The 24186-nt window shown below is 45.4% G+C and overlaps 1 protein-coding gene across 5 annotated transcripts in view; it reads left to right on the top strand.

The window, feature by feature from the left end:
* The window catches only part of IL15 (interleukin 15), a 438031-nt gene that overhangs the window by 365854 nt on the left and 47991 nt on the right, over positions 1-24186 (top strand). For 3 of the 5 annotated variants that reach the window (XM_069242573.1, XM_069242572.1, XM_069242571.1), the window contains 2 exons: positions 18459-18516; positions 20223-20272. The exons of 1 other annotated variant lie outside the window; for it this stretch is intronic. In XM_069242573.1, the coding sequence (XP_069098674.1) occupies positions 18459-18516; positions 20223-20272 (108 nt within the window). The remainder of the gene's footprint in view (positions 1-18458; positions 18517-20222; positions 20273-24186) is intronic. One more of the 5 variants, XM_069242574.1, reaches the window with a different exon arrangement.

The raw sequence follows: 24186 nt of genomic DNA, 5'->3' as shown, positions 1-24186 counted from the left end.
ATTTTCCTTAAAACATAACTCAAGTAGGTTTAATTCTTTCTATGCATCACAATATATATTTTTTAATTAAAACTTCAGAAAAATAATTTTCATTTAATTTAATATATTCCCATGAATTGAAGATTTATTTCAGAATTGAGCTAATAGTGATTTTTGTGTTTTGTTCTACATTTGAAATAAATACATATAATTAGTTTATGTTACTATTTAAAATCAAATATTTCCAGTGTTAGTGTCCCAGTTCAAAACATGTTCGAGGCATGCATCGCTGTTGATACACATGCTGTGCATAATCTGGCCTTCTAGTGTAGGGCTTGGATGTTTACAAGTTGTTTTTTTTTTTCCAAAGAAAATCTTTCAAGTCACAAGGTATTGTAACTCCTCCGCTTGCTGGCTATGAGCTTGGACATCCACTCCATTGTTAGATTGTTTTCTTCCACTGTCAGGTTTGGATGTGTGCTCCCGTGCTTTGGTTCAACACTGTTGTGGTACATTCTTCTCTGTTTACACCTACCCTCCGTCAGTATTGTTAATGACTGGGTTCCTATTTCTCTTCCCCTCGTACAATGGCTCCTGAATCGATCAGGTGGTCTCCCATCAACCTCAGGACCACGTGGGCAGATCAGGGCCTGTCCTTAGGTACATCTCCCCCACCATGTTTACATTCCACTGCCTTTCCACTGCGGTCCTCAGCGTCGCACAAAATACTTTTGGACCGATCTCCATCAGGTCTGCAATCTGTGTCTCCCCCGAGTAAAGCGAGGCTGATTGCGACACTTGCCGCTCTTTCTGTTTGCAGAAAACACTACGTGACCGTCAGGCTCAACATTTTGAAATGTCACAGCGGAGATGTCACACCAGAGATTTTTGTGACTGAGGACATCGAGAGGGAACCCGATGCACAAGTGTCAGCCACTGATGAAGGAACCAACCCGTCTGATGACACCTCCGACCTCGAAATCCAAGATCTTCCACCAGCTCAGCCAGCTGTGAGTACTTTACCCCACCTCTCCCCCCAATCCCGCCACTGATCGCACGCAGAGCAACTCTTTTCAGAGGGTTGAATATATACTCTGAAGCACCAGAGACAGACTGCCATGCCATGACTTCCTCTGGGCCGTGGTTGGCACTGGCTGACATCTTCATCTGACGTAACACCTAGTCCCAGCTCGACGCTGAAGAAACCATTGAGGATGACTACTTAGGCATTGTCTGTTCCTGCCTCAGAGTCAAGTCGGCCTTTGGAGCTGACAACTGTGGCATCAGACCAGAAAACATCAACAGAAACAAGACCATTGACCTCGGAGCCGAGACCATCGGCACCCAGCAGCAAATTTGGCCACAGATTGGGAACTGTCAAACCGATTCTTCACAAACAGCAAGAGGAGATCAACACCTGCTAGAAACACCTTATAATCCATCCACATACAGGTTAGATTATCACCCACACTTCTGTATCTGCTGCTCAACCATCTAAACGGCAACTGTCCTTTGTTGAAGCCTTGTTCGGCCTTGAAAAATCTACTCGCCCACTCGCTATGGCAAGTGAGATTTTATCAGGTCGAGCTATTTTTAGGACCTACTGAACTGTTCTGGTGATTGAACTTGAGCTAGAAAGAAACAGGTGTTCTTTTCATTTAGAAAATAAATGAGCAATAAAGACATATTTGCTGTCTGTTCAAGGACCAATGTCAAATGTGAGTTGGTCTTTTTACTAGGTGCTGCTGACCTTGTTCTGAAAAATGGTGTTTACTTTTTTTCCCTTACTGCATTTTGTAAAGTGAGCTGTCTGTCAATCCTTGTGAAACCAAGTTTTGTAGGATGTCAGTTTTTTCTAACACAACATGTAAACAGCTTCAAAATAAATAGTATGACTATTTCAAAATATACCAGGAATTACAAATATAGTTTTTTGTAAATTCAGAAATGTGATGCAAAGATTTAAATAGGAGCAAAACAAGCCAGAGCACTTTATTTGATGACAAATGTTTGCAAAAACTATAGGCCTCATTACGAGTTTGGGGGCTGCCGAAAGACCGCCATGTTGGCGTTCACACAGACCAACGTATTATGAGTTACACAGCCCGCACTGCCAAAAGCCAGACACAAAAATGACCCGCAAGGACTCTGGAGGGTGGGAAATAGGTGATCTGACCACCAGCACCACCAGCCCGTCTACTAACACCGAACCTATTATAAGTTAAAAATCGCAATGGAGGTCCTGCCATGTCAGTTTTCCAATGGTGGTCTGAACCGTTGCGGTTGGCGGTCTTCACAGTAATACACTACACCACATTGGATACATTTGAAAACAACACAACTGACAGACATTAACACACCCAACACAACTGCAAAGCACACTATAAAACAAACCACAATCCTTTGCATTTCCCACAGCCAGACCCAATAAGACAGCAGAAAAAAAGAGATATTTTGAACCATAGATTAGGCACCCTCTAACTACCAGAACCATATATCCCACATCCACAACACACACCCATCGCATCCAGCTGCAGCTGCCCACTGTAATCACTTTCCATCACCTGTTTAGCACTCACCCGTTTTTTATTTTTTTTATTTCCATCACCACCATGCCACCCCAGAAAAACGACTTAACAGTCACGGTGGATGAAATCATTAGAGTAGAGCCTCAATTATTTGAAGCCCAAGTCCAGCAAACTACTAGCGCTAGGAAAATACAAATGTGGCAAAGGATTATCGATAGAGTGAATTCTATAGGCAGCTCCCTGCACACAAGGTACGACATCAGGAAGAGGTGAAACATCCTCAGGGGGAAGTTCCGTTCTATGGTGTCCAGGCACCAGCTTGCGGTCCTGAAGACTGGCGGCGGTCCCCCACCTCCTCCCCTACAGCTCACAACATGGGAGGAGAAGGACTTGGCAGTCCTGCATCTTGAGGGCTTGACGGGAATACCTGGGGGAGTCGAGTCAGGTAAGTCACAACAGTAAAAATGCCACACAAATATACTGTCATGCAAGCTCACTGATCACCTTTGCCCAACTTCACTGTCAACCCACTCACCGGCCCAATTACAACCTGTCCAGTTGCCATTGTCTGCCATCCCCCAAGGGAACTATACTCTCCTGGGTGAACCACATCTCTGTATACTGCGTGTAGCACAGGGAATGACAGCAGTTGAAATCTGGGCTCGTATGGATTCCCATTTGCAATGGAAGTGTGACACTGTGCCCACACCCAGTATCCCTGCATAGCATGTTATGATGCAAATTCATGCCTCAGTGCCAATATGCAGCTTCTTGAGCCTCTGTCCACTGATTAGAATGGAAATGGTATTAGAGGTAGGCTGGTGATCTGTGACTGATGTGCTCTTATGATCTTTGATAATGTATGTTGTATAGCCTTGACAGCTCCCTTGGACCCATGGCACAGTTGTCTCTTTCTCCCAGCTCAAATTTGTCCTGTGCAGAGTCCTTACATTTTGGTTGTTGCGTTAGTGCACACTGTGTGTTGTTCACTGATGAGCCATGATATCAGACTCTGTTGTTTGGGAATAGAGCGGGACTTGGACTGTGCATATCCGTATTTTTCAGAAAGGTACTCTAAGCTTGGAGGCCACATGTGTGGAAGTGTGTATTGCGGTGTAGATGAGACACACAGATCCCCACCCCCTAAAGTGGCATGTACCTGCATCTGTCTCTCCACATGTCCACACATGGCCAGGCTTGCCTCTTTATGTGCCCAACATGTCACTCCTTTCATTGTGAACCAAGTGCAATGGAGCAGTTTGTAAGCTGGCTATGGCCCATAGGGACTGTATGCAACAGGTGATATTCAGAGGTAGCGGAGGTTTGTGTGCATTCTTGGCCGAGGGGTTTACCTGACAATTGCCACTTTTTGTGATGTGTTTCTGATCAATGTCAGGTAGCTAACTCATGTCCCCAAAAGCCACAGTTGACCTAGCTAGTCACCGCAGAGCTAGAGATGGATGGTGTGTGGGGCGACGTATTAGGGAGTGTATCTAGTCATGTCCTTGTGTCCAATGACTGCTATATGTCAAAGGTTGGCAGGATGGTCAAGACAGGATGATCTTAGCTTGGCACACTGACATGTATGTTACTCAGCCAGTTTGTATGGGACATTCGGACATCATTTCCTGTCTTGTCTTTGGTATCTATGCAGATCAACACCCATCAGAAGAAGGGGATATAGAGAGACATCTCCAAGAATGTGCGGACCCTGGGGGTCCACAGCCAGCAGACTCCCACTGTCAGAAGAAGTGGGAGGACCTGAGACGCTGGGCCCGGATGATTGCGGAGGGCCAGCTGGAGCTATCTTCCCAACTTGGCCAGGATGCCCATCAGGCAGTGACCCCCCCCTAATGGCCCACATTTTGGTGGAGGCCAAGCCGGAGTTGGATGGGTGTTTGAGGGCAGCACAGCAGCTACAAGGGGGTGAGCACAAGGCAAATTCCTTCTTGACCCTTTGCTAGTTGATTGAGTGAGGGACTGGCTGCTCCTACTGACAATGAGGGATGTGTCATGTGCCACAGATCATTTGGGAGCTAATATGTGTAGATGGGCCATGTGTTTCCAACTGGTGGGCTGTGCCTTTTTTTACCTGGGACCTAGGACAAAACTGTGGGGAATCCTCAGTAGGGAGCACATATGGCTGTATTTACTGTGCAGATAGTCTGCATTACCTCCTCAAGTGGGTGTTAGTTTTCACCAACAGATCACTCCTCCCAAATGTTACAGTCAAGGGACATGAGAGGTTGGGGTAGAATGTGGATCCACTTCATGTTCATATGCACCCTTGATGTAGAATTATATTTTGAGGTGCACTGCAACTGAGAAAAGATTGGGCATTGTACCCCAACTGTTGGCATGCATCAGGATTGACTTGCAGTGATATTTGCATCACATGTGTTTGGGGTTAGGGATTCATCCGCAGACAGATGCCATTCTTGCCTTGTTTGAGATATGGGTAGTGATGTTGCTTCTCATTAGACAACAGGTTGGGCTCCTTCTATCAGTGTTTGCAAGGTCTTTGTCTCTCGTTCCTGCATGGTACAGTTGTCTACTACTAACACACTCAGATGATGTCATTGTGATGGGTGTCAGACATTGGTGGTGGCTATCCTGGGCCTTCATTGTTATGTGCAGTCTGGAGACATCTCTACTTGAGATATAGCACCGGACTACATTGTGGTTCCTTGCAACGCCACATGTGGGGCACGTCAGAGTGACCTTGCTATTACCTCATTGACTCATTATGGGCAGGTGTCACTTATGGAGCTATACAATGTTTTGATGTGTCTATAGTGACATGGAGATGTCCATGTCAGCTACTTCCGGTATAGCATATTCATACCAGTGCTGTCTGCATTTCCTTAGCAACATCACAAAACAAAATAAAATGATGGATGGAGTGTTGAAACTTTTCAAACACTCACACTCACTCCCAGTCACAGATCTGGGTTTAATCCATCGTTATTTTGCTTGAACCGTCACCCCATTTTGGACCCAGCCTTATGCAAATCAATCTTGACCCTGTTCCTCATGGGAACAGTCCAGCCCGAACTGCTAGGCCAGGTCCTCCCTGGACAGGAAACAAGCATCCTGGGACTGGTTTCAGGGTATCACACTTCATCAGCCAGGCTAGCTTGAATCCAGTGGCGCAGCAAGCAAGGGACCCATGTCTGGGCATACCCCTGCCCCTTAGGGCGCTCAAAGCAACATCACAAAACAAAATAAAATGATGGACGGAGTGTTTAAACTTTTCAAACTCTCACCCCCAGTCACAGATCTGGGTTTAATCCATCGTTATTTTGCTCGCCACGTCACCGCAGTTTGGACCCAGCCATTTGCAAATCAGTCTTGACCCTGTTCCTCATGGGAACAGTCCAGCCTGAACTGCTAGGCCAGGTCCTCCCTGGACAGGAAACAAGCATCCTGGGACCAGTTTCAGGGTATCACCCTTTATCAGCTGGGCTAGCTTGAATCCAGTGGCGCAGCAAGCAAGGGACCCACATCTGGGCATACCCCTGCCACAACATTTGTTATTGTTGGTACATTACATCAGTGCAAATTAAATGTGTTCATAGGCTTGTGTCTGTGTAATTGGTAGGTTACCTTACAATGGGATCCAGTTGTTGGCTACTGGTTCACAGGGGGCTGCTGCATGTGGTACAGGTTTGAGGGTGGAGTGGTCAGCTAGTTGTGGTATGGTTAGTCTGGTTGCTAGACTTTACCCACATTATTGTAGTTGACTCAGTTTCTCATGTGTTACTTTTATATTTCCATATGGCATGCATGGTTTCATATTGGCACATGATTGTGCCACTTAGCTGGCACTTTTTGTGGGGGTGAGGGAGCTACTTGACATGATGACATGGTTTGTCTCTCAGAGTTGTGATTGAAGTGTTTTATGTCCATGTTGTGACCCTAATCCTCTTTCTTTTGGCAGAATCAGCACAGGCACGCGAGGAGACAGGGCAAGTCTAGTGGGGAAGTGTCTGGCCATGGGACCTCGGGTTAAAACACCACTGACACAGAAGGACCCAGTGGCCCAGAGGGCGAGGGAAGTGCCACGGAGAAGACCAGATCTACATCAGCATCCTCGTATTTCTCCTCTAGTGGTTACTCCCTGGTGGTGATCCAGAACTATCCTTGGCTGCCACCACGATCTTTCACCAACCCCCCTGTTGCCCCCACCCAGTTGGTCATGCCTGCTCACCCAAGAGGGTGGGCATCTCCTTTGCCGCAGGCACCTCTGCCCCAACCCCTGTTGCCTCTGCTGCTCTCAGTGAGGTGACTATTGACCTCCTTAGGTCGATCTTTGTGGGTCATTTTGCCATCATAAATGCCATCCAGGGACTGGTAGCCTAAGTCCAGCAGACCAATGCGTTGCTGGACAGCATTCACAGTGCAACGGCTGGCTTACAGAGGTCTTTTCAGGTTCTGGCCTTGTTTTGCTTTTCACTAATGACCGAGCTGAAATACTCATACACTGACAAAAAATCTCTGGAATGCACTTCTTAGTCCAAAAAAGACATTTATTATTTCACTACCCAAGGTTCCTAAAAGGAGATTATCATGTTGAAAGCACACGTTTAAAAATAGTCACAGCAATGAAATGCAAACATATACGACTGATTCTCCACTGCAATATACATAGCAAATATATGTATCTATATTATAATGCACACAGCAAATAATGAATTAAAAATGCATCACCGTAGGCCTGTCAGGTGCTTCATCTTTTTCCTGCCAGCAAGCCGATGACCCTGTTTGACTGAGAAAGAGAGATCTCTACCGTCAGTGGACATCTATATCAGGCATCCGACGTCTGAATCCCGATTGAGGTCTCTGAATCTCCTACTGTCAAACTGAGTCTGTTTTATATCTTAAAAAACTGAAGGAGCTTTCTGGAAAAAACCCTCCTGTTGAGATTCAAACATGCTGGCTAGCTTAGGTATGCTTTGAAAATAACACGTTGGGATTTGGCTACAATCCTATGATGTCAAGTCAAAGCAAGGCCGTTCCCTGCCAAAGTACATTCTTATCAGCCAAAGCCCTTGGTGGGAATTAATACGAGAACAAGACAGAATGCACAGTTTACGATGTGGAAAATCAATGGCAGCCTTTAACATGGCAGTGTTTAATGCTACGATAAAGTCAATATGCAGAATGAAGCTAAGGCAAAACTGAATACAAAATGGAGTCTGTAACTGGAGAACACTGGACAGCCAGGCCAGGTGCAAAGTGGTGCAACACGAAGTCAGTGGTCAAAACACACATTTCAATACAGGTCTCCACACTGATGGCAGCCAGTCACCCCTTGTCTTCCGTCCCCCCTCCACCTTCATCTTCCCAGTCCAAATCCATCCTTCCCTGACCTCGCCAAAGCAAAGAGGCAGACTCTCATGCATCCACCTCAACAGACAAAGGTAGCACACACAAACACAAGCACCACAAGACAACTTAGCACTCACACAAACAATATCCACCTGCAGACCCAGTAAGTCAAGACATGCCCTGACACCACCCTCCAGCATCACACACACACATCTGGCATACCAACAGTCACCACATCAACATTCACTTATACAGCCACCACACCCGTCCTACCTGCAGATACCAACATAGACCCTCAGACATCCACCCTAGTCACCATACCCGCAGACACCACAACGAGAGACACACCTACATGCACCACATTCTACATACCTGCAGTCACCACCCCAACAGACAGCCACCCACCCACCACGGCATCCCCTAGCACCTCCACCCCCCCTCAGTCCAAGACACATAAATGCCCTCACTCACCCACCCATCAGACACCCACCACACACAAGCATACGTCCCCAGGCACACACCCAAGATCACCACTGCAACATGCCAGACAACCACTCCCTCAACCTCCCAATCCCAACCCCCTTCTGATGACCACCCCGTGTGTCAAAGAAAGTTTTCCTGTGTGACCTTGGCCTTACCCCTAATTGCACACACCCCACCCCCGTTCCACACTCAAAAGGAACACAACTCTCTCCAAGGCCATCCCTTCTTCCTCCAAGGCCTCCCCTGCAAGCACCCATGCCCCTCCCCCGCCAAGAAGAAGCCCAACCTCCCCCCTCAGACAATCCCTGAGGTGCCTGCCTGCCACCTTGATGCCCCTTCCTGTGCAGGGTACATGGCAGTGAGGAGTCAAGTAGGGGCCCAAAGCTGTGCCATTTGGGCACCCAGAATGGACTATCCTTTTGCCGCGGACTTATGGACTGGTCAAATAATAAACCCAACCAGTTGTTGGTTTGTTGAGTACTCCTTTATTCTGCAACTTCTTTCCTAGCTTTCTGTTGTTCCTGAGTGACTTTGGTTGTGTGCCTGTAGGTGTGTATGTTTTTGCCTGCTTGCTGCTCCATGTGGTGGTGTTTGCATTATGTCAGTTTGTATGCAGTGCGGTTGTCCCCCAAGAGAAGGACTTCTATTGTGTGATGGGTATGTGTGTGTGTAGAAGCAATGTTGGTGTCATGGTATTGTGTTTTTTGTGTCATGGTAAGTTTTTCTTTTAGTGTAGTGCCATGTCGACTTGTATGGTGTTGGACTTGTTCACCTTAAATGGCTATTGTGTATATGTTACGTGTATCATCTTGAATTTTGTCATTGCAGATATGGAGTGTGTTCAGTTGTGCTGGGTTGCTTTACATTTGGGTGTGCACGAACCAGCAGCAAGGAGTGTGTCCCTTGCTGCTGGTTCATGTAGGGGTATGTCCTATGGAGTTGGAGTTGTGTGTGCTGTGTTGACTTCCCCTTCCCCATTGTGTAGCTGTGAATGACAATTGCTTTTGGTATTGCTTGTCCCTGAGATCCATGTGTGGCCATTTCCCGTGCGCATGTGGTTTGAGGGCCCTCTTCAAGGTGATATGTGTCCCTGTATACCCTCCTTCCATGTATGGTTCTGATGCTCCCATCCCAACTTTTCAGGTTTTGTTGTTGTGGTGCGCTTTGTCTATTTTGTCCATTTGTCTCTCCCTGTATTGTGCATGCCATTGTGCTTCCATTGTGGTGTGATGTGTGTGATGTGTAAGTCCACTGCAGGGTTGTTTCATGGTGGTGTTGTTTGCGTTCCATAGCACGTCGATGGATATATTTGTTTTGTGTGTTGATAGTCCCTGGCCAGTGTTGGGTGTGAGTATGTGTGTTATTTGTATGTGTGCAGTTATTGTGTTGCTGTGAGTGAGAACGTTGTGTGGCCTTCATTGTGACTGTGCCTGAGCGGTGTGGCCCTGTGTAATTGTGTAGTGTTTTCTTGCATTGTGTGTGTGCTGGCCGAAGTGTGCATATTGTGTGTGTATGTGTCCGTTTTGATGTATGTCAGTGAGTGTGTGTAGTATGAAAAGAGAAGCTGCTGCCCGTGGTGTTCCCTCCTCCCTTGATGTGTTTGCCAGCACAGTGTGCTGTTTTTAAACAGTTAATGTTACAGGTAGGTGTGTTTGTACTCAAGGTTGCTGTCGTCCATCGTGGCGTTGATTCTGTTGTCTTTCAGCGAACAGGGGCAGCGGCATGATGTTTTTGATAGGCTCCATGGCATCTCCAGACATGTGTAGCTGTCTACAGGTGAGTGTCACCCTTTATTGTGTCCGTTCCCGCCAGCTTCTACATGGTGGTTGGACCGCCATGGTCACGTTTGCGGTGTGCAAACTCATAATGGGTCTGGTGGATACATGGGGTCCGCCACCTGTTTGTGCTTCCGGGTGACTGTGGGGGTCTATGCTGCCTGCCAGTGGCGGTGGACCCCTGGCAGTCTTCTGTTTGTACCACCGCTAAACTCGTAATATGGAGGTCCGCTCCGCCAAACTCGTAATCAGTCCCTCTATTTCCAAAAGTGTTTCTACATTCTAGTTTTTTTAGTAAAACCGCTTGTAACTTGGAAAGGTTGTGGCTATTTCACAGCGGCAGCACAATCTCATAATTCCAGTGGCCCTGACTAAGAGGCAAATCAGGGGTCAGGTGTATCCTATATGCAGCTAGATTAGTATTATATATGGAAAAAATATTTATTCTATTAAACAAAAGTTTTCTGTATAGCAGACATTCTGCACAAACATATTTGAAGGTGCTATCGTATTCGATAATAAAAAAAATGGTGGCTCAGTGAATTCAAATATTTGCCTATGATTACATAATTTGAAACCAGTTTATGGGTCAAGAGCATTACAGTTAGGTCGAGTAGATTATTTACGTCACTAGACCTGCAGGTCTGGTAATATTTCTATGAGTTTTCTTGGCTTGCTTGAACATGCCTCCTCCACCAAAGCAGCGCAAAAGAATGGGCAAGGCTACCACCCCTATGCATGTTGCTATTCCAACACACCTACATGTTCCGCAACACTCACCGTCACCTCCCACTTCTCCATCTAACCATATATCATACACACCTCAGGGTTCACCCCATTCAGATATAGGATGGCAGGGTCAAGGGGATACCTTTGAAATCCCACTGCAGGATGATCCCTGGGATACCTATGATACTGATCGGACAGAGGATACAGATCCTGATCTGTTCTCTGCAATACCCTCCACGCACAATAATACTACTTCCTTACCTTATTGGTAAGGCTGCCACCTTCCATAAAGTGGCTATACATACTGAGCCATTAGAGGGAGATTTCCTTTTTGAGACCCTTGCCTCTACCCAGCTCTCTGTTCTGAACCTCCCCATGCTTAAAGACATGCTCCGTCTCACCCCAGACATCTTCCACAACCCAGTTCGAGCTAGAGTCATTACACTAAGGGTGGATAAAGAAAAGGCTTGCACAACTGACCCACTCTACATCTGGGCCCAGCTTCCACCTGACTCTCTAGTAGAAGCTATGCACATAAAAGAGCCAATTCCCAGAGCACTGGTGCCTCCACTAGATTAAGAGTAAGAGAATAGATACTGCAGGCAAGAGGGTACCTGTGCAATTGGCCATATATTGGCAGATTTCCAATTCCTATGGTGACTTTCTAGATATGACCATGCCCATTGGGACAAAATGGAGGAACTCCTCCAGTATCTCCCAGATGAGCCCAAGAAAGAGGCTATGAGAGCATCGCCAAAGGGAAGCAGATCTCAAACACCACTATACAATTTGCCCTAGATCCTGCAAATACTGCTACTATGGGAATTAACTCTAGTGTCTTGCTGCATAGGCATGCATTGTCCTATGTCTCTGGTTTCAAACCAGAAGTCCAGCAAAATTTACCTCAGCGGCCTTTTTGATGGGGATCATCTTTTTGGACCACAGGTTGATACTTTATTAGAGAAGATTAAGAAGAACACTGAAACAGCAAAAGCAATGGGTGCCCCTCAAACCTCTTCCCATCTCAACTCCTTTCAACGCTTCTCCTATTGTGGAAGTTCCAAGGCCACCTCCCCCAAAACCTCCATATCATATCAACAGTGGCAAGCCAAAAAACACCTCTCCCAGAGGCTATTTTTTAGGCTCTTTCTGAGGCAACAATTCAAAAGGCAGCGGTAAAGGCGGAGTCACCAAAGGATCTGCCACCCTCAGTAAGCCCTGACCTACCTCTCATTCCCCTCGATCAAAGAACACCAGTCAGGTTGTCTCCAAGGGTTCTTTCCCGCTTGGCGGAATGTCACCTCTGACCAAGGTGTTGGATAGTAGCCAACATGGTTATTGTCTGGAGCTTACTTCCACACCCCTGAACATTCCACCTCGCAAACACAAGCTCTCTCCACAACACCAAACATTACTCAGGGAAGAGGTCCAAGTGCTTTTCTGAAAAGCAGCCACAGGACCCGCTCTTTACATCAACAGGGTACTGGAGTTTACTCGTTATACTTTCTCCTCACCAAGAAGGATGGGGTCCCTCAAACCAATTTTGGATCTCAGGCCCCTGAACAAATGCATTCTCTCAGACCAATTTCAGATGGTCACTCTTCATGATGTCATCCCGCTACTGAAACAGCGCAACTTCATGGCCGCACTGGACTTCAAGGACGCCTATTTCCACATTCCAGTCCATCTAACACATCGTCAGTACCTTTGATTTGTATTATGCGGAGAGCATTACCAGTTCAAAGTGCTCACCTTCAGAGTCACTACCGCTCCTAAGGTCTTCACCAAACTGCCTTGCAGTGGTGGCTGCTTACCTACGCTGATGAGGCATCCACGTCTCTCCCTATTTGGATGACTGGCTTATCAAGAATGGCATTTGTTCACAAAGTCACAAACACACTCGGGTCACCATCGACCTACTTCACAAACTAGGCTTTGCCATCAACGATTAAAAAACCCATTTCCAATCCCTTCAGATCCAAACTTACCAAAGGGCAATTCGCAGTTCAGAGATGGACATAGCCTATCCAACTGCAGCCAGGATACAATCCTTTCAAGCAATCATTCCTTTGTTTCAACCAATTCAACAAATTAAACAGGGCAGTTCTGTGCCTCCTTGGCATGATGGCCTCATGCATCAAAGACCGCCAGGGCTGTTTTGGCGATTGTGCCGCCAACAGGCTGGCGGTGCAATGTGGCGTATTACGACCGCGCGGTAGCACCGTGGTTGCACCGCCAGGACCAGCGGTTTCCCGCTATGGTTGTCCCGACGGTTTTAATCCGCCAGGGCAGCGCTGCCCAGGGGATTACGACTCCCCTTCCCACCAGCCTGACCATGACAGTAGAGACCGCCATGGAAAGGCTGGCGGGAAGGGGAGTCGCCTTGGCTTGGGCAGTGCAGGGGCCCCCAGGCACAGCCCCACCCTGCTTTTCACTGTCTGCACAGCATACAGTGAAAAGCGCGACGGGTGCAGCTGCACCCGTCGCGCGGCCGCAACACCGCCGGCTCCATTAGGAACCGGCTCCCATGTTACGGCCGACATCCCCGCTGGGCCGGCGGGCGGAAACTCTGTCGTAATGCGGCCGGCGTGATTGCGACCGCCAAGGTTGTAATGAGGCCCTAAGTCTGCTTTGTAAAGTACAATTAACTTGCTGCTTTGATGAAAGCTAGAAAGAGGGTGGGCAAGTAAATCTGTCTTGTTCATACTTGCTCCTCCTGTTTTTATATTGTACTTGCTGAATTTTAACCTTTGTATTGTATTTTATATTTATGTTTATTAGGGATCATGGGTTCAGCCTAAAGAAGTCTTGGTCTATGTGACTGTTTGATTGATTGTATTTTGGGACATTAGTCATGACCAAATCACAGTTAGCATTTAAAGGAATAAGCACTGGCACTGGTTCCCAGTTAGCATGTCCCATTGCACTTTTAGATCAAGAATGACAGCATCATACAGCAAAAAGTGGGGGGTGACTATCCAACAGAAGTACTTTTCAACAACAGCTGCCAAAGGAATTAATACTAGCATCCTTTTGCTTTGGCATGCCTGGCTGCACATATCCGGTTTTAAGCCTGAGGTTATACTAAATGTTCCATTTGACAATGTTCACTTCTCCTGCCCACAGGTCAACCAGGCACTCAAAAAAATAAAAAAGTAATCTGAGATGGCTGCCATTGGGTTCCTTACAATGGTGGCCTTTCCTAGACCCTATTTCTCAAGCCATCTTAACAATGGACGCTTCACATTTGAGATGAGATGCTCACCTTCAGGATGAGTCCAAGGTTAATTGGATCCCAAACACTGCAGTATACACATCAGCTACCTAAACATTCTTGCTGTTCAGCCTACGCTGAAAGCATTCTCACCTCAACAATAAAGTGGTTCTGATCCGCACAACATGACAATTATGTATTATGTGCAGAACGGGGGGGCACATTCTCTACAGCTGTCTAGCCTATTTCAGAAGATCAGGCTTTGGGTCATTTGAAACAACATTTATCTACTAGTGTAATATTTTTCGGAGGGTACACAACAATGTTGCCGACTTTCTCAGCAGTATGCGGCAACACGTCCCGAATGAGAACTCCACCTACAAGTCCTGTTCCCCTACTTTCAAAAGTGAGGATTTCCCGACATAGACCTGTTAGTAACAAAAGAAAATGCAAAATGCCCAAACTTTACCTCCAGATTCCCACACCCTCAGTCCAAAGGCAATGCTCTATAGTTGAACTGGTGAGGGATATATGCCTACACTTTTCCACCTCTCCTTCCATTTCTGGTTTGGAAGCTCATACAAACATCCTTCTCACTCATTCTATTGGCCCCCACATGGGCCTGACATCCGTGGTTCACCACCCTTTTAGAACTATCAGTAGTTCCTCACAAGAAGCTTCTCCTCAACCCGGACCTTCTCACGCCGAACCATGGTCAAATCAGGCACCCTAATCCCAAGGAGTTAAACCTTGTGATATGGCTCCTGAGGTCATAGAGTTTGACTATCTGAACCTGCCTCAAGAATGCATGTATATCCTTAAGGAGCCACATAGACCTACCACCAGAGCATGCTATACAGCAAAATGGAAACAATGTGTTTTCTGCGGTCTATCCAAACAATGGGACCCTTTCAAAGTCATTGCAGAATATTTTTTCATACCTTCTCCATTTGCAAAAAGTAAATTAAGCATACACCTCCATAAGGCTGCATCTGGCAGCCTTAACTGCTTACCTTCAGAACAGACAGCATCTTTCCCTTTTGAAAATTCCAGTCATCAAAGCCTTCATGGAAGGACTTAAGCAAGTGATTCCACCAAGGATTCCTCAGGTACCTTCTTGGAATCCTAATATTGTACTCCCAAGGCTCATGGGTCTGCCTTCTGAGCCTTACATTCATGCCCGTGTCAGTTCTTATCGTGGAAGGTGGCATTTTTAGTTGCTATCACTTCACTTAGGCATTTCAGTGAGTTCCATGCTTTAACCCTTCAAAAACCCTTTTTACAGATACACAAGGATAAAGTAGTTATTCACACCAATCCTAAATTCTTACCAAAGGTAGGATCTCAGTTCCACCTTAATCAATCTATCGAATTGCCAGTTTTCTTTCTGCAACCAGATTTTGTTGCTGAAAGAACTTCGCATGCTCTAGATGTTGAGAGAGCTTTACGTTACATCAATAGAACTGAAACCTTTAGAAAGACCAAACAGCTTTGTTACTTTTTCATAACCTCCCAAAGGCAACCCTATATTTAAATCCAGCATAACCAAGTAGATTGTAAAATGTATCCAGACCTGCTATGCTAAAGCCAAAAGACTTGGACATGTTCCTCCTAGAGCCCAGTCCACTCTTTAAAAAAGGAGCAACCATGGCTTTTTTAGGAAATATTCCCACAGCTGACATATGCAAAGCAGCTAGATGGTCTGCACCGCACACCTTCACCAAGCACTTTTGTGTGGATGTCTTAGCGTGCTAACAAGCTAATGTAGGACAGGTGGTGTATGGACACCTTTTCAAACCACTGCAACACCCAGTCAGTTAGTCAGAGATTTGTAGAGGTTGGCTAATCACCCATAGGGTCTCAAGGTACTATTTGTGGGTGTGCTGCTCAGTCGAAGAGCCAGGTCTTGAGGTCCTTCCTGAACTGCTTCAGTGATGCGGTCTGCCTGAGCTTGAGAGGTAGCGTATTCCATGTCCAGGCTGCTAGGTAGGAGAAGGGTAAAATCTTACTTACCCAGTAAGCATCTGTTTGTGACATGTAGTGCTGTAGCGTCACATGTGCCCGCCCTCCTCCCCAGAAACCTGTGACCATTGCAGTCCCTTTACTATAATTCTCATATACATTTGCATTGGCATCTCAGTCTTTTCGCTCACACTACACTCCATCATTACCCGTCTGTGGGAATACAATCTAGCAACGGAGTCAATGCCCATGCACATTACCAGCGAAAGGAGGAGTCACTACATCTCATGACTCCAAAGACTTTTTTAAGAAAAACAACTTGCAACCTTCCAGACCCAACATTAAATAGCGGAAGTATGCAGAGCATGTGAATCTACAGCACCTCATGCCACAAACAGATGCTTACTAGGTGAGTAGCATTTTCCTTTTCACTACTGCAAGGCCTATCTCTCCCACAGGATAACATTGGAATTGCCTTATTACATCTTATAAGTTGAATTTCAAATTGGGACGAGATGGGACTCCCAAATTTGGTGTCTCTGAAATCTCAAAATTAGTTTTTAAATTACAATTCTGAAAATGCTACTATCAGAAAGTTAGCATTGTCTTGCTGTAACCATTTGGTACCTTCTGCCTGTCTCTGGAATACATGTCTGGGTAGGTGGCATGTGGCAGCTGGCTTCCTGCATTCCGGCTAGACAGTCACACACGAAGGAAGGGTCGGTGTGACTGAGTGGCCATCTGCTAGTTGATGGGTCACCCTGAGCAGGATGGGATGGAGGACCTGACACACCTGAAAGGGCTGTGTCTTGTCCCCACACAAAGGGTTGCATACTCCCCTGTAGTGAGTTTGGAGCCAGGGCAGGAAAGCAAGGGTCTTGTGCAGAGGCATCTCTTTGAAGTTACCCTACTTTAAAGGCCCAACTGGGTATAAGTACTGGACCTCTGGCACCACTAACTTAGAACACTTCTGGAACTGAGGATATTCTACCAGGAAGAAAGACTGCTATGCTGCTGGAGGGACTGTCACTTTGCTGTGTTGGTCTGCTGCCTGTTGCTTCTTGCCTTGGAGTGCGAAGGACTGGACCTGCATGTCTACATCCCAGAACCCTAAGTAATCTCCAAAGGTTTGTTGGCTTGCCTCCTGTTTATGAAGTCTCAGGGATATCAAGGACTCACTGTGATCTTCAACCCAGCACTTGGACTTTGCGTGCTGCAAGTGTTGCTCTACCAAGTGGTGCCAACCCAGTCCAGAGCCCTTGGAAGTGAGTATGAAGTGCTGCATCTGCCAGAACCTCTGCTTCAATGCCGTTGAGCCGATCGGAACCACCGCATCAGAACCAATGCATCACTGCCTGGAGAAGATGGGCGCATCGCCCATCCAGCGTGAACAAAACCGGCGCATGACATTCAGAACCGCTGACCTCTGGAACTGGCTTTTCGTCTACTGAACCTATGCTTTAACCTTGGAACTGGCGCATCACCACAGTTGTGTGCAGAAATCTGGCACAGCATCCCAAATGCGTGGGTATCATCAGTGCATCTCTTGCTGCAACAAGGATTAAGGTACTGTTGCTTAGCAGGCCCTGTGTGGGTCTTGTAGCCAGCCTGCGATCCATTGCGGGCGGCCTGACCTCTTGACTTTGTCCTGGTCAAGCAGGACCTGATATCCCAATAGGCCCTTATTGCTTCTAAGTGCTATTTTTGCATTTCATCTTTACATATTCATATCTCAACTTCTAATAGTTCGATTTGTATCATTTTGGTCTTGTTTTATTGATAACATCATTACCTATTTTTCCAAACTGGTATGGAGTATTTTTTTTAGCTTTTTCACTGTATTATTGTTTGAAGTGTTACACAAATGCTTTACACATTGGCTCTTAAGTTAAGCCTAACTGCTCTGTGCCAGGCTACCAGAGGGTGAGCACAAGTTAATTTAATGGTGCGTATCTCACTTACCCTGACTAGGATTGTGGTTCCTGCTTGGACGGAGTGCATACCTCTGCCAACCAGAAACCCAGTTTCTACAAAGCGTTAATGCATTGTTACAGTTGTTTTAGTTGTAATAGTTTTAAGTGACGGAATAATAAAATTATTATATATTGAGAGATACATATCTGCCTTTATATTTTGGAGTGAGGCAGCTATAGTCGTATCCCACATCTTAACCAGGCATAGATCCGTTGAGTTTATAGTGGATTTCCGTTTGTATGCCAGTGACTGTTCAGTGGGCAATTAACAGTGTTATCTCGTTGGTGAATTCAGTGTGTACTCATTATCCTTAGTCGAGGATTATGAAAAGATGACCAGGGGATTTTTAGGTATGTGTCCATTGAATGTCCTTGAAAAATCTGAAAAGTGTTGCCAGACCTGCATGTCTAATGATCTGAATTACTTACTTGATCAAATTGTAATGCACTGACCCATTAAATGGTTATGCTTGTTTTGTTTAAGATTATCAGCACCTGTCCTCATCAACTGTGGGCCATAATTCTATTGGCAAACATCAAAGGTGAATTTGTCATTAAAGTGCTTCCTTGAGAAATGAACATTGTTATTTCAAAGGTGGTGGAGGCCAACATACCGTAATGTTTTTTTTATTTGGCTTATAATGTCACTTTCCTTAGTGTTCTCGCTTCTTTTCGCCGAACCCCTACATTTTCAATTTTCCTCCTCATAATGCTGCACGCATTCCATCCAAGTGACCTCTAAACAACTCTTCAAGGCACGCGACTCGTCTCTCCTATCTGTCTCCTTGGTATTTCTTTTTTGTCGTGATATAATACGGAAGGGAAAGAAATGCCTATCTAGTGGTGTGATTCAAGGAACCATGGGACCAATCCTGGCTTCCCTTCTTGACCGCTTTGTGTGATTCTAGGAAATGGCTTAATTTCTATGTGCTCTTTGCCTTCATCATCACATTTGAAAGCTCCTTGAAATACATTCAGGAATCAGGATATGTGGTATATAAAAACCTCCCTTGTGCACATGGTTTAATAACATACAGTCTTGTTCCATCGATTATAACAATGTATGTCACAGATAGGTTGCACATGACAGTGACTTGACCCAGTGCACTAGTGGTGCTCGTGTCAGGGCAGTGTAGAGGGGCATGAATGCTTCAAAAATCAAGTTTTGAAACTAGCACTTCTATAAATGCACTAGAATGTAGTGATACTAAAGTGAAATCTCACTGATATTTTAAACAAATTGTTACAACTCTGTCGTCCCATCTCTGGGGGGCAATGTAATCAGACTATCTGTAGCGTGGGAATCACCATTAACACTCATCCAGAGTCCCTTCCTGATTCCTGTTTGCTTCCATTTTCCATATGGTATGCTAATGAAGGCTTATGTTTGCTTCCATGGACTTCATGTCTCATAATGCTCTGGAGTGGTAGTCAGTAAGACCTGGAATCTACTGTCTATTGCTTCCTATGGAAATAGTCCTGCTGTTCCTTTTTACTGGATTCTCTCCTCCAGGACCTGTGAGAGACTAGAACTGCACACACCTGTGATCACCCTTGTGCAGCCCAGCCATGTGACTCTGCCCTGGGCTTAATTCTACCTGGAACTGCTTATAAGCTATGCAACAAATATAAGGTACACTTTTCCAACAAGAAAAGAGAAAGCACAGGGAAACACTTCTGTTAGAAGCAATAGCCCTCACACATCCAATAGGATGTCATGCTTCATCATTGGGCATGCTCCTCATCAGACCGGCGATGCAATGTCTGACGGCCCCCCTGTAGAGGGCGCTCTTAACCAGAGATCTTGTCCCCAATGTATCTGTGCCGTGGACAGTCACATCCTACAGGCACAGGTAGGATAGGAGAGCAAAAAAAGGGGGGTTAAAATTGGGTCTGAACCTAGTAAGTCAACATCACTTTTATTCGATCAGAAGAGGAGTCAGAGCCTGCTCTCTGTCTCCCAGTCGTGTTCCTGCTTGCTTCAGTCAGAGCCTGTTCTGTTTCCCAGTCCTATGTTTTCCAGTCCTGTTCCTGCTTTGCCTCCTAGTTTCTTCCTTCTGTTTCTATTTCCTCTTGGGTTATTGTGTCTGGTAAGTATACTATCAGTTCTCACCTGTGTATAAGTGTTTTCCTTTGTACTGGGTTTGGCTCCTGGTTTCCAGGAGGCAATTCCTGCCCCATCCTTTGTCTAGTGTTGTTTGTAGTCTTAAGTGCCTAACTGTGACAGTGTGCTATTGCTGTTTTCCAGGAATAGCCACTGTGTCTCCAGCTGGACTCACAAGGGTGTGTCTCGTGTATGTAAGTACAATCCTTGTTTGTGCCCTTAGGGTTAAGAGACAGAATCACTTCTGCTGCCTCCTTTCTATGTGGCTTTTCGGGGTGACTATCTGTAGGAGTAATCTGCACAGAGGCATTGACGTTGCCTGTTGCTGTGGGAAGTTCTGAGCCTTACCTGTGTACAACCTTAGTGGTAACTCCAGTGTGTTTGTCCATTATCGATCTGTTCCCTGTTTGTTCACACTAAGGTTGCTCTGCCTTCACTATTCTGTTACTGTGCCTTACTATAACTGTTAATTCCTGGTGTATGCCTTTAGCTGCTCCACTGCTTCGGTACACTACCTCCATAGGGAGATATTCTGTGACCTCCAGGGGTGCTCCGCCCAGAGTCCACACAGAACCGCCCAGAACAGTGACAAATACTTCAGAAATATCGTTTTTATCTCATTTTTGCATCATGCTTGTTTTTTGATGAGGGCCTTAGCTTTTGTTTTGGCTTTTAGGCAATTAAGACTCAGATTGGCTAACCTATAATTCATTATCACCATTAATTTGCTGTCTTGCGCACCTCTACTGCTGCCAGGCTTAACATGGTTCACTTGACTGTGGCAACTGCTGTCTCAGCAGCCTTGTGGTGTGCTTCAGCTGGACCTGTATGGTGATGGGTTCTTCCCTAATGATGATTTTCTGGCGACTGGCAGTGCCTCGTCAGCCAGTTGTGTGCTGGCACTGACTGCTCTACCAGCTGCTACCAATTTAGGTATTACGTTTTTGTGATGCAGGTAGTGGGCCTTCTCTGTGAACAGGCAGCTTTTAGAAAGCAAGAAATAAGAGCCTTCCTTCAGGCAGCAGAAGTTGTAGAATTTGTTCTCAGTCCTCTCATATTGCGTACAGGATGATGGATTCTAGCCTGCTCTCTACTTTCCAGACAGGACTATCTGTCACTGATATGAAGGTCATGAGAGCCAACTATCTTCCTTGTCCATCTTCCTCATCACAGTCCTGTCAGTATGGGCTTCAGTCTCAAGGTACACTGTTCATCTATGTAAGAAAAAAATATTTTAGAGCTTGTCAACATGGCTGTTACCTCACTTCTTTTCTTGTGACCCATAAAGAAGAGGCTAACCCTACATACATCTTTTTTCATTCAGGTATTTCACCTATATAAGATAAGTACCCTCGTTTGTAAGTGTTTTTCTGTTTTATTTAATTATTATGTATTTTGTTCCATGGGTTATGATGATATGTCTGCTCTCTGACTTCTTCCGCACCCTTTATTTCTCATCTTTATTTGAGTAGGTGGGGGCACACTGACCTCTTCTGTTTATGGTTGGTGTCTTTACTTTGAATAATAATCACTCTGCTGGGCAATTAGGGGTGCACACTGGCTATGGCATACTGTTAATTTATTTCTAGCGGGACCCCTATGCCTATTTCTAATGTTGCAGCAGTCTTGCAAGGTATCTAAAGTATCAGAGCTCTGGTTCATAAAAATAGAGTAATGTTGGAATCTAGCAAGCAATGTGAAATAGCGAAGAGTTCACATTTAGTCTAACATTTATTTATTTGAAACCATGAAGAATTACCCCAGAAAAAGAAGCCAAGTAGAAGCTGAGTCTTCTGGTAAAGAAACTTCTCAGTTTTCTAGAAATGCTAGCCAGATGCTTCCTGGTCAACAACAGCTTGAATTGCAGTAGGCTATGATTAATACAGCAGTGGATGCTGCTTCTAAAGCAAGAGAAGGCTATCCACCCTCAAAGAAGAACAGAAGAATTCCCCCTGTAGTACCCCCCCACCCCCCAAAACCTCCAGGTGCAGATACAGATATTTCAGAAGAGGTGGTTGTCAATAGAGGCAGATACGTTTTAGGGGGCTGAATTCACAGAGATGATCAAATATATACGTGAAAATCTGTCCTTACCTGTATCATCTGCACATAAATAGGAAGAGGATTACTTTTGCCAAATACAGCCATAAAGAAGCAGACTCAACCATTTTACAAGCCCATTAGAGGTCATTTCTCTAGGAAATGGACAGATATTGGAAAAGCTTTCTTTTCATAGATTTTTCTTCAGGAGAAACCTTCTTGAGAGGGTTCAAGAAGAATTCAGCTGCAGTCCATTTTGATTCCCTTATGGTTGCCCTGACATAATGGGACAGTAATTCCAGAGATTGTTGCGCTAGCCAACATAAATGATGAAGAACTAAAAGAGCTTGCGGTGATTCTAATTTTGCTTTATTTGGAGGAACATATTCTACTTATACAGTATATTCACTCCTTTAATACTTTAAGGCTTGAGTAGAAGAACTCCAGCAGAGCGATGACTGTACTACTAGGCTCTCCTTGATGTAGCAACAAGTCAGATTTGTGTCTGACATCTCAATTAGTGGTCTGTGCGCAGTTGTCTTTGCCTTAACAGCCGGGAGGCATATATGGATGAGAGTCTGGAAAGCTGACAAGTTCCAGAAGGCACTGCTGAGCCACCTTCCCTTTAGCTGGGTGAAGCTTTTTGGCTGTCAACTAGAAGAACCTGTAAAGAAGTTGACAGAGGACCGGTGTTGACACCAATTCATCCTCCCTAAATGGTTGTTGGCTTTTGGAACTTATTCTGATGGGTCCAGCCATCTCTTTCATTGAAAGGGTCAACACCAAGAAGTCCCCTTCGCAGAAAGGTTCTGGCTTCAGCCCACCATCTTCTAGGTTCCTATGCAGCCCTGAAGTTGTGACTATGCTGAGACAGTGGGAGGGAGCGTGGGGGATAATGGGGTGGCGGGGGGGACTTTAACATTTCATGATTATATGAGATTCAACATTGAAGAATTATTGGGTCCTACAGGATCGTATTCCAGACAACAAAACAGTTTTTTTCATTTTTTAAATTTTTTTTTGCAAACTCTAAACCTTATTGTCCAGTCAACTGTCAGGGGCTTTTGAAGAGAGTCCGGGATTTACTCTTGAAAGTTGCAGTTATTCCATTCCCAGAGGAAGAAAATGGCTGGGGATGTTATTCTTTGTTTTGGTCCAGTCACTCTTGGACGCCTCATCCTGGATTTTTTTTAAAGTGAATCCACTCATTCCTTACCAGAGTTTCAAAATGGTGACTCTCTAGAACATCTTTAATGTATTGACCCCAGGAATATTTTTAGCATCCTTGGATTTGTTGGACACGTATCTGCAGATACCAGTACACACAGGCTCCCAAAATGTTTTATGTTTTTTTGTCATAGGAACGCAGCATCAATGCTGTGTTCTGCCTTTTGATCTAGTTTCAACCTTTAAGATGTTTACCAAGGCTCTAACTTTGTGTACAATTTCAGGGACTACTACTATGCTGACAACTTGATGATTGGCTGACATGCACACATACTTTACAAGGCTATTTTGACCCTTGGATTTCAATTGAACAAGAACAAATCACATCTTCATCTGGTTCAGGATTTCCAGTCCATGGGAGCCGTTTTCAGGCCAGATTTTGGTCAAGCCTTCTATCCACCCTTGAGAAAAGAGAAGTTGAGTCTCTGCTTAAAACCATTCTTCAGTGTAGGGCCTGTCAAGTTGCACAGACCTTACCTTTTGCCCTTAATATGATCTTGCAGAGACGACATGAACAAACTCCCCAGACCCTTTTGTCCTTACTTGTGATTATATGTAACCCAGACCAGAAAGGAGGCTGAAGCACAGGGAAAAGGTCCTGGGTATTCAGTGTAGTAGTCCCTGCAGGTAAGCGTTGCTGCACCTCAAACAAGGAAGAACGGGTTCAGTACGCATGAATTGTGTTAACCCCCTCCCTGTGTGCTTCCACCCACATCTAATGAAACATGTCTATCTGATAGGCTAGAAAAGGACAGTAATTTAGGGAATATCTGTAGTGGTTGAATGTAGAAATGCAATAAGTGGAAGTGGGGATCAATAAAGTAAAATCAACACGCTCCTG

Source organism: Pleurodeles waltl, chromosome 1_2 (genome assembly GCF_031143425.1).
Source record: "Pleurodeles waltl isolate 20211129_DDA chromosome 1_2, aPleWal1.hap1.20221129, whole genome shotgun sequence".
NCBI lineage: Eukaryota > Metazoa > Chordata > Amphibia > Caudata > Salamandridae > Pleurodeles > Pleurodeles waltl.
This window is presented reverse-complemented; position numbering and strand designations above follow the sequence as displayed.